Raw genomic sequence first — 10440 nt, 5'->3', positions numbered from 1 at the left:
CATATGTGTAGTAGCTTGAGAGTGAAATGTGAGCTAATAATGTTTTTTATAATTCTATTCTCCCTGAAGTAAAGGGACGAGACCATACAAGCTTTCGACTGTGTGTGCCCAATGTCATTATGAACTGCTGGAATGAAGAGAGAGAGAGAGAGAGAGAGAGAGAGTGTGTGTGTGTGTGTGTGTGTGTGTGTGTGTGTGTGTGTGTGTGTGTGTGTGTGTGTGTAGCTTACAGAAGCATAGGAAAAGGGTGTCCACACACATGCTGTACACTAAATAAGCCCTGCGCGATGAAATAAGCTCCCACAATCACCGTCTAAAAAAACAGCAGTAGTAGATATACATGCTGGGCCTTCAGTATTATGAGAGGAACTGCTGTCCAGAATAAATGTGTAAATCATGGTTATTTACAAACAAAGTGACTTTACAATCACTGTCAATAAGCATTTTGGAATCTAAAAAAGAAAGAACCATTTCTTCAGTGTACTGAATATGCTGATGTTTTGTTCTCACACAGAAGCAAGTGTCACCACTTGAGCTTTTCTGAGGTTACAATACGTACAATAACGGGCAACCAGTAATAATGCAGCAGCTGAAGCTGGAAATTGTCAGATGGCAGCCTGATTCTCCCAGAGAAGAAGAAGAAAGCCAGCAGACCTTACAGGGAATGTAGAAAAACCCTCAGAGTTACCTATTAAAGTGTGTTGCCATGTGCCATCATGGTCAGAATGTGATGAAGTGTAGTATGGGTAATATACACATGACTTCACTCTATATTTCTCACCTACAAATCCGACCACTAGCACCTTGCAGGAAAACAGCAGCGTGTCTGTAACACGGTCCAACACCACCACCCTGTGGACAGAGGGACATGGTCAAGGACAACGTGCTAAATATGAGCTAGAACAACCAGACACAAAAATGACTGATCAAAATAGCTAATGTCAACAAATATGTATACAAATTAAAGTCATATTCATATGAATATGTAATGATAAATTCCAACATTTAATATTTTTGCCTTAAAAAATGGAAATGGAAGTAATTTGTTCCACAACAGTAAGATTACATCATTTATATACACACAAACCCAGATTGTGTTTTAGACTAAAATGTAATTCATGATAAGTAGAATCTTTACATTGCAACTCTCTTCTTTACCTTTAAACACATTGAAACAGCGTTTCAAAGCATTGTAATCGCGCTAAACACTGTTTCAGGGCAAGAGATTGTGTTTTAGACTAAAATGTAATGCATTATAAATGGAATCTTTACATTGCTACTCTGTTCTTTACCTTTTAAACATTGAAACAGCATTTTAATCGCCCTAAACACTGTTTTACGGCAAGAGATTGTGTTTTAGACTAAAATGTAATGCATTATAAATGGAATCTTTACATTGCTACTCTGTTCTTTACCTTTTAAACATTGAAACAGCATTTTAATCGCCCTAAACACTGTTTTACGGCAAGAGATTGTGTTTTAGACTAAAATGTAAAGCATTATAAATGGTATCTTTACATTGCTACTCTGTTCTTTACCTTTTAAACATATTGAAACAGCATTGTAATCGCCCTAAACACTGTTTCAGGGCAAGAGTTTGTGTTAAAGACTAAAATGTAATGCATTATAAATGGTATCTTTACATTGCTACTCTGTTCTTTACCTTTTAAACACATTGAAACAGCATTGTAATCGCCCAACAACACTGTTTCAGGGTAAGAGATTTTGTTTTAGACTAAAATGTAATGCATTATAAATGGTATCTTTACATTGCTACTTTGTTCTTTACCTTTTAAACACATTGAAACAGCATTGCAATCGCCCTAAACACTGTTTCAAGGCAAGAGTTTGTGTTTTAGACTAAAATGTAATGCATTATAAATGGAATCTTTACATTGCTACTCTGTTCTTTACCTTTTAAACATATTGAAACAGCATTGTAATCGCCCTAAACACTGTTTCAGGGCAAGAGATTGTGTCAAAGACTAAAATGTAATGCATTATAAATGGTATCTTTACATTGCTACTCTGTTCTTTACCTTTTAAATACATTGAAACATTTTTCATCAGCTTACACTAATGGTCTTTGTAATGATGAGCATTAATGATTAGAGGGGGTATCTCCCTCAATTATAGAGCGGATGAACTCTTGTTATGCAATTGATTAATTGACAGAGGTGCTGCAAGTTCAGGAGCCTCTCAGTTGGAAAGGTGTAGGAAATACTGCAGTCAGCAAGGTATCAGCAAGCACTTAGAGTGCCAGAGAGTCTAAGAATAGAAGCTGTTTTTTTCTTGGCCTTCTGTTTTTCAGTGTGGCAGCATCGCTGAAAGGTCAAGATGTTGTTTTAGCACACAGAACCACCTTTGAGTAACGCAAGACAAAGAACTTGTCTTTTCTGAGAAGCGTGTAAAGAGAAAGCAATCACTTGCTAAAGCCTGCCCAAAAAACAATGGCATCGATCAGGGCTCTGCTCTGCTTCAGACAGAAATATTCAAAATTAAAACTAAAACAGCAGTAGATGTTTTAAAAAAAATCAAAGCTCTGTGATTTAGCTAATTTAGCTAATTGATGGTTATTATGGCACATCACATTCAGCCTCAAAGAACAAACAATCTCTCTTGTTCATTTGGTTAGTAGTCCTGTTTTCATCTTTCCATAATGGTATATTCTCTTGCCCTTCAGATTCCTTCAGTGGGATCTCCCACTCCAAGAAGGTTAAATTTGAGAATCCTGCGCGGGGCGGGAGCCCTGGCCCTCGGATTCGGGCGGGGACACCCTGGCCCTCGGATCCGGGGTTCAATTCAATCGATGGCTTACCTGCCATGGTCTTTTCCCCCTCTGGAGCCTCGGACGAGGCTTCGTCGTCGTCTTCCTCCTCTTCCAGCTGGCAGGGCGGAGACGAGGCATTGACCTCGCGGCGTGCTGACGGCTATCAGAAGCGGGGCAGCCTCAAGAGGAAGAGAGAGGAGGCACACAGCAGCAACAGTGTACAGATCCTGGAGGAGCTCTCCTCCCCTGGGTTGTCCAAGCGTGTGGCCAGGGGCAGCGATTGCGAGTACCAACTGGTGCAGAACGAGATCCTCCGCTCCGTCTCCAACAGCTACGAGGTTTTGGAGTCCCTGGGCCGTGGAACCTTTGGCCAGGTCGCCAAGTGCTGGAAGCGGGGCACCAGTGAAGTAGTCGCAATCAAGATCCTGAAAAGTCATCCGTCCTATGCTCGACAGGGCCAGAACGAGGTGGGAAAGTTGTGCCTGCTTTAAATGAGCTATTGATATGGCCTAGAATCAGCTGTAGCCCTGATTCTGTTATTGTTTGTTTCAGTTTTTACAACATATGTTCTGTTGGTGTCAGATGTGCTAACGCACACTGTGGAATTTGTATACAGCCAGGGTAGCACAGAAATACTTGTTTGGCACACTAGTTCTAATTTTCACTAGTTCAGTAGGAACTAGTTCGGATAACACACGGACAGCTTGAAGCTTACTCTAAAAAGAAGATTTAGCTTCAGTTGTGTAAGCCATACCTGTTTGGATGTGCATTAAAAATGTTATTGTTATGAAAGAGCATTAATCTGCATTGTTTGAGTACCAAAAGCAAGTTCATGGGTTCATTTCCAAGGGACCACTTCCATAATTGCATCTCCCAAATCCTGTAGAAGTAAATGGTTGAAGGGAAGTACACAAAGTGCTTGATGCTATTGAAAATAAGTAGGCTATTTGTCAGCAGTATCAAACTTTGAAGCTGTGACCACGTAGCTTCGGCTTAACGCGTATTCCGTCTTCCCTCCTTTGCTCCTCCTCAGGTGAGCATCCTGAGCCGGCTGAGCAGGGAGAACGCCGACGAGTTCAACTTCGTGCGCGCGTACGAGTGCTTCCAGCACAAGAAGCACATATGCCTGGTGTTCGAGATGCTGGGGCAGAGCCTCTACGACTTCCTCAAGCGCAGCAAGTTCAGCCCACTGCTGCTGAAATGCATCCGGCCCGTGCTGCAGCAGGTCGCCAAAGCGCTCATGAAACTGAAGAGCCTGGGCTTGATCCACACCGACCTCAAGCCCGACAACATCATGCTGGTGGACCCCATCAGGCAGCCGTACCGCGTCAAGGTCATCGACTTCGGCTCAGCTAGCCACTTCTCCAAGGCCCCCAGCTACCTGCAGTCCAGATACTACCGGTGAGGGACACGTGCTGAGGCGTGTTAGAAATAAGTGTGCACTTGTTGCACTCGAGTGTGCTTTAGAGTAGAGCTGCATGTTGTGGACAGTTGTAATAACCCTGCTACACATTAAAAGCCTATGATGAGCATTACAGTTAACTGGAGCACGATTGATTTATAAGTGGTTTATTTTTATTGGGTCATGTGAGTGCTGTTATTTAGCAAAAACACCTAATGAACCGTCTTCGGTGTCTGAGATTAGTTAGGATGCGCTGAACTGCAGGCTTTGGTAATATCAGTATTTAGCGAGTCTGTACAAAACCGCTATTACATTGTAGCTACACTGTTAATTAACAGTGTAATATACTGAGTAACGGGTGTTTAACTGCATTGGTACTCTGTATTTACTTAATGCAAAACAGAACATTATTGTAGTGTTGGTGCATTGTAGTGTTGGTTCCATGTTACACTAGAATAGTGGGTGTGTAATGTCTAGGAACACAAACACCCCCCCACGGAATTATCAGCCGAGGCTGATTTCATGATGGCGATCTCTGTGTTTTTGGTCCAGATCGCCTGAGCTCATCCTGGGTCTCCCATTCTGTGAGGCCATCGATATGTGGTCCCTGGGCTGTGTCATTGCTGAGCTGTTCCTGGGCTGGCCCCTGTATCCCGGAGCCTCCGAATATGATCAGGTAAGCACATGGTCCTTTGAGCTGTGCCTTAACGCCCGTACAGCATCAGTGGTGCAGACCTGTAGTGGTTTTGTGGCTGTAGTGATATGTGTGTGTGTGTGTGTGTGTGTGTGTGTGTGTGTGTTTGTGTGTGTGTAGTTTGACCTTTTAGCTGCTTTGTCGGCCCGCTCATTTTTAGGATTAATATAAATGAGTTTCTATGGCCTGTTTTTTTAGACATGCACTTTGAAAATGAAAGGATTAACTCAAAATAAAGTCATAATCCTTTTGCCGTATGGTGTCTCTGCAGATCCGTTACATCTCCGAGACGCAGGGCCTACCAGCAGAGTGCATGTTGAGCGCAGCGACCAAGACGCACTACTATTTCTACTGCTACCCCCTGTGGAGACTCAAGGTTTGCCTGTCTTCAAATGCCAAATGCCATGTGTTTTTTATAAGGGACGTAACTTAATGACTTCATGTAACTTAATGGTGGAGCTGAATGGTTTGTTTTTTCTTTCCTTTCTCCAGACACCTTCGGAGCATGAGGCGGAGCGTGGCATCAAGTCCAAAGAGACTCGGAAGTACATTTTAAACTGCCTTGACGACATGATGCAGGTTATTTGGGCTTTTGTGCGCGTAACTATACGCATTTCTTTTAGTGTTGCGATGTGAAATTGAAGAACGTGACAAAGGGCTCCCGCAGCTCACATTATAGAGCAGGTAGAACAAGGTGCTAGCTGAAAGGTCGAGCGTTTCTGCTGTCATAATGAGTAGCGCATGTAAGTCGCTCTGGAGAACGGCATCTGCGAAGGGCAGAGCAGTGCGTAGAAATTTGCTGCAGAACTTCGTTCGTATTGGGTGCATTGCCGCCCTCTGCTGGTGAATAATATGACTCACCCATGGGTCTCTCTCGCAGGTCAATATGACCAGTCTGAAAGGCACCGACGTCTTGGCGGAGAAGGCCGACCGGCGGGAGTTCATCGACCTACTAAAGAAGATGCTCACGCTAGACGCTCACAAAAGGATCACGCCAGTGAAGACCGTGAACCACCTTTTTCTGACCATGACCCACCTCCTCCACTTCCCTCAGAGTGCACAGTGAGTTGCTCCAGGCCTTCCAATCTACATGTCAGTGTTTCAAAAACATTTTAAGGAACACCGTGTTAATTTAGAAATCCAAATAGCATCAGAGTTTCTCTGCTAGTACTGTAACCCCCCCCCCCCACCTGTGTGTGTGTGTGTGTGTGTGTGTGTGTGTGTGTGTGTGTGTGTGTGTGTGTGTGTGTGTGTGTGTGTGTGTGTGTGTCTCTCGCTGCAGTGTGAAATCTTGCTTGCAGAACATGGATATCTGCAAGCGGCAGTGCACAGGCTTCGACAGCAGCAAGACCCTGTTTGATGGTAAATCTGATGCCCACTTTGGTGCTTCTTTTAAATGTTACATTAGGGTTGGCTTTTTGTTTGTTTGTTATTCTTCAAGTAGATTTAAAACATCACCAAACTGGCCTCCGATTCCACCTATAAAAGAAGACAAAAATGGTTTCAAATGCAAGTGTTCTACCAAATCATGTTACTGCTCAAATGTGATCCACAAATGGTGAATCAGGTTGTTGCCTAGTATTCGAGTAGCCGATAAAGAGGCCCCTCTACCGTAGTTCAAAACGAAATTCCGTTGAATCCAAACTTCATTGTGTAATTGTTGATCATTGTAGCTGAGGTTTTTGTGTCTCTCGTTCTATAAGACCAACACTATGCTTTCTTCTATGGTTCTTGTATGTGTATTTGTGGAAAATTCAATTCTACTTGTGTTTTTGCAGTACACAGTACTTAAGCAGACCGAGAACTCTTCTTGGTTTTTCAAGGGTTGCGACTTGTGCAATATTCAGCACATTTAAATAAATGTTTCTTTCTTTTCCTAGACGTTTTCCAAACACTTGATTCTTTATGACATTATGAAAATTTCTTTCTTTCCTCGAGTACAAACTCGAGTCCATCATTCATTGGCTGATATGTTACTATCATACATGTATACATGCAGACTCAAGCAAGGAGTTTGTAATGGTGGTACAACTGTGTTCAGGTCATTTGATACTTTTTATTGATAAAGATGTTCTTTTCCAGACTCAGTAGGGTTTTGTTGTTTTGTTTTGTTTTTTGTACCTCTATGAACATTATTGAATAATATGCCTTATAAGGGAATCTCTAATTAAGAGAATCATGTGTTTACATTTGGAATAAATTACATTCTGATAATACCCTAGCACCTGAGTCATACACGTTTTCTTTAATGAAAGGGGTTCAAACCTCTCCTGTACACCAAAGCATCCCAAGCCAAGTCTTGGAGGATTTGTCTGTCAGTCATTAAAATATCAGTTCACAGAAAGATGGATGAAACATGTTTTACTTTGATGAACTTTTTACCTTGGAGTACTTTGTTTAGTGTGAGAAGCTGTAAATGTGTCCAGTCCTTAAAGCATTATTCTGATTTTTCTTGTCCCCTCCATCATTTTCATGCTCTCCTTGTAAGGGCTGTGAAGATGCTCAGCAGAAAATGAGCTGCTCAGCTGCAGAAGAGCACTTCAGCCTACATTTCAAGCCAATTCAAATTTGAACTCCTACACTGTCTTCTCACATCCATTTCTTTTTGAATGTCAGTTAGGACATCAAGATGAATTAAGCACACTAAGCCCAATACTAAGAGACTGGTAGAGTGGATGAGCCACACAGCAGGACACAGCACTATTTTTGCTTCAGCCAGTGCTAACTTGATGCAGTCTTGCTGCTTGGGGATTTTGCAGGCTTTGACTTCTTGGGTGTGTGATGAGGATTTTGCTTAAATTAAACTCCTCATAAACACGTATGACCAACCTGTGCCTATGCTCTACCAGGACCTCATCGCGTACTTCTCTTTCAGTAACTCGGAGCCTGTGTTTTTTTGTTTTGCTATTTCTGACATGATTGGGCAACATTTTCCTTTTAATGTATATGTGGAATCCACAAAAAATATACCCACTTAAGTGTGCTTCAGCATAAATAAGCAGACACTGCAGTTTGGATTATTTCTAGGGAAACAGGAAAATATAGTATCTTTAATTCGCTGCATAACAGTTTACATTAATTATTAATCATTCGTATGTGTTGACAGTTGCAATAAACAGATTAAGAAAACATGCCGTGAAAATGCTGCCGTGTCCGTATTATAACAGAAATAATGCAGCTTCACTGAGCAGATCATCCATAAAACTTGCTCTATATGGATTTTATGAATAGTATGTTAATTTTGTTTAAAAAGACGATGAGGCCTAACGGGAAAGGCTAAAGTGTCAAGTCGGACTTGAATTCAACGACTCAGGTAACATTGGGCTCTCTAGCTAGGTTAGCTAACAGACAAGCTGTCTATTTGAGATGGTTAACTTAGCTAGTTCACACATTACTTATGCACATCTCTTGCGGCAACAGATTCTAATTTTCATGGCGATGGAGCACGTTAGTTAACTTGCAGATTAACTGCCAACTATTTGCTGTAGCTGCAATTAACGTTATTATCTAGCATTGGCTCGCTAACGATCGGATTGCTCTAAAAGAGCTGTGACAGCTGCATGTCAGTCCTCGGTCGCTGAACTGTCTTCATGTCTAAGCACGGATACCTGTCGATAATGGGATCATTTGGGGGAGAATGAAGTGTGAACTAGCTAGGATAATTAGCTACTATGGCTAGGTACCTGTCCGCCAACGATGTGGCAAATTTAAAATACTGCAGTTCTTTCGTATAAAGGGAAGCTTAAAATTGTGTGACATGTGACCTTTTATCTTGGCTGCTGGCTAGCTATTGTAATTAAGTTGAATTTCAGCTTGGACACCTTTATAGTAATTGATGGTTATTATGACACATCACATTCAGCCTCAAAGAACAATCTCTCTCATTCGTTTGGTTAGTGGTCAGTTTTCATCTTTTGCTAAAGTTATATTCTCTTCCCCTTCAGTTTCTTCCAGTGGGATCTCCCTCTCCAAGAAGGTCAAATTTGAGAATCACGCGTCCGGCGGGAGCCCTGGCCCTCGGGTTCGGGCGGGGTCGCACTGGCCCTCGGATTCAGGGTTCAACTTGTTCTATGGTTCACCTGGCCTGGTCTTTTCCACCTCTGTAGGCTGTGACTTGGGTAATATTCAACACATTTTTAAAAATGTTTGACAGTTGCAATCAACAGATTAAGAACACATTTTGCAGGTTAATTACTATAGTGGTTGTGTTTTTTAAAATCTACTTCTATTTTAGCTTTAATTTTGAATAAAGCCCATAACTAGATCTGCATGGCTTGCGGCTATTGTAATCAAGCTGAAATTGAGCAGAGCTAAATTATTTAAATAAAGCGCTTTCAGGGTGATGTGGAAGCAAAACAACATGGAAGATTGTGATTTACATCCGCTTGATTTTCTTGAGCCTTCTTTCTGCAAGATTAAGGGTGGGAAAATCAACAGAGAGTAAGTGATGAATTTAACTAGCTGGCATTAGATAAATCACAGAATTGTGGTTGTGTTTTTTAAAATCTACTTCTGTTTTAGTTTTAATTTTGAATAAAGCCCATAACTAGATCTGCATGGCTTGGGGCTGTTGTAATCAAGTTGAATTTCAGCTTGGACACCAGTATAGTAATTGAAGGTTATTATGGCACATCCCATTCAGCCTCGAAAAACAAACAGTCTCATTTATTTGATTCGTGTTCCTTTTTTCATCTTTCCCGAAAGGTATGGCATCGCAGCTCCAGGCATCCTCTTCCGCTTCAGTTACCTCTAGTGGGCTCGTCTGCTTCAAGAGGGTGAAATTCGAGCGTCATGCGTCTGGCAGGAGCCCTGGCCCTCGGGTTCGGGCGGGGTCGCCCTGGCCCTCGGATTCAGGGTTCAACTTGTTCTATGGTTCACCTGGCCTGGTCTTTTCCACCTCTGTAGGCTGTGAGTGGGTAATATTCAACACATTTTTAAAAAATGTTTGACAGTTGCAATCAACAGATTAAGAACACATTTTGCAGGTTAATTACTATAGCTAGCTACCTATCCACTAACGATGTGGCAAATATAAAATATTGCAGATTTTCCATATAAAGGGCAGGTTAAAATTTGTGACCTTGTATTTGATCTTGTCTACTGGCTAGCTAATAACACGTGCACTTGGACTTTCCACTTTTAGATGCTACACCTGCCTGTTATTATTACCTTACTGGCAAGTCATGAAGAATCCATAGAGTAGTAAATTGATATTCTGTGGGAATCTTCTCATACCTGTCGATACAGCACAGCTAGATTATTTAAATAAAGCGCTTTCAGGGTGATGTGGAGGCAAAACAACATGGATGATTGTGATTTACATCCGCTTGATTTTCTTGAGCCTTCTTTCTGCAAGATTAAGGGTGGGAAAATCAACAGAGAATAAGTTATGAAGTTAACTAGCTGGCATTAGATAAATCACAGAATTGTGGTTGTGTTTTTTAAAATCTACTTCTGTTTTAGTTTTAATTTTGAATAAAGCCCATAACTAGATCTGCATGGCTTGCGGCTGTTGTAATTAAGTTGAATTTCAGCTTGGACACCAATATAGTAATTGAAGGTTATTATGGCACA

General features: G+C 41.6%; 1 protein-coding gene across 1 annotated transcript; it reads left to right on the top strand.

Annotated features, from left to right (window-relative positions):
• The first annotated feature begins 259 nt into the window (after positions 1-259).
• LOC145655725 (homeodomain-interacting protein kinase 1-like) lies at positions 260-9619 on the top strand. The gene is made up of 9 exons (XM_081709219.1): positions 260-264; positions 2886-3237; positions 3804-4171; positions 4725-4848; positions 5138-5242; positions 5359-5445; positions 5747-5928; positions 6149-6228; positions 9585-9619. The coding sequence occupies exons 1-9, from the start codon at positions 260-262 to the stop codon at positions 9617-9619; spliced, it is 1338 nt and encodes a 445-aa protein (XP_081565345.1).
• The last annotated feature ends 821 nt before the right edge of the window (positions 9620-10440 follow it).

This window comes from Electrophorus electricus, unplaced genomic scaffold (assembly GCF_041902795.1).
Source record: "Electrophorus electricus isolate QZ-2024a unplaced genomic scaffold, ASM4190279v1 Scaffold33, whole genome shotgun sequence".
Taxonomy (NCBI): domain Eukaryota; kingdom Metazoa; phylum Chordata; class Actinopteri; order Gymnotiformes; family Gymnotidae; genus Electrophorus; species Electrophorus electricus.
This window is presented reverse-complemented; position numbering and strand designations above follow the sequence as displayed.

Coding starts and splice junctions, on each gene's coding strand:
- LOC145655725 (XM_081709219.1), top strand. Junction 3,238..3,803: donor CTCGACAGGGCCAGAACGAG/GTGGGAAAGTTG, acceptor GCTCCTCCTCAG/GTGAGCATCCTGAGCCGGCT. Junction 6,229..9,584: donor CAGCAAGACCCTGTTTGATG/GTAAATCTGATG, acceptor ATGGCATCGCAG/CTCCAGGCATCCTCTTCCGC.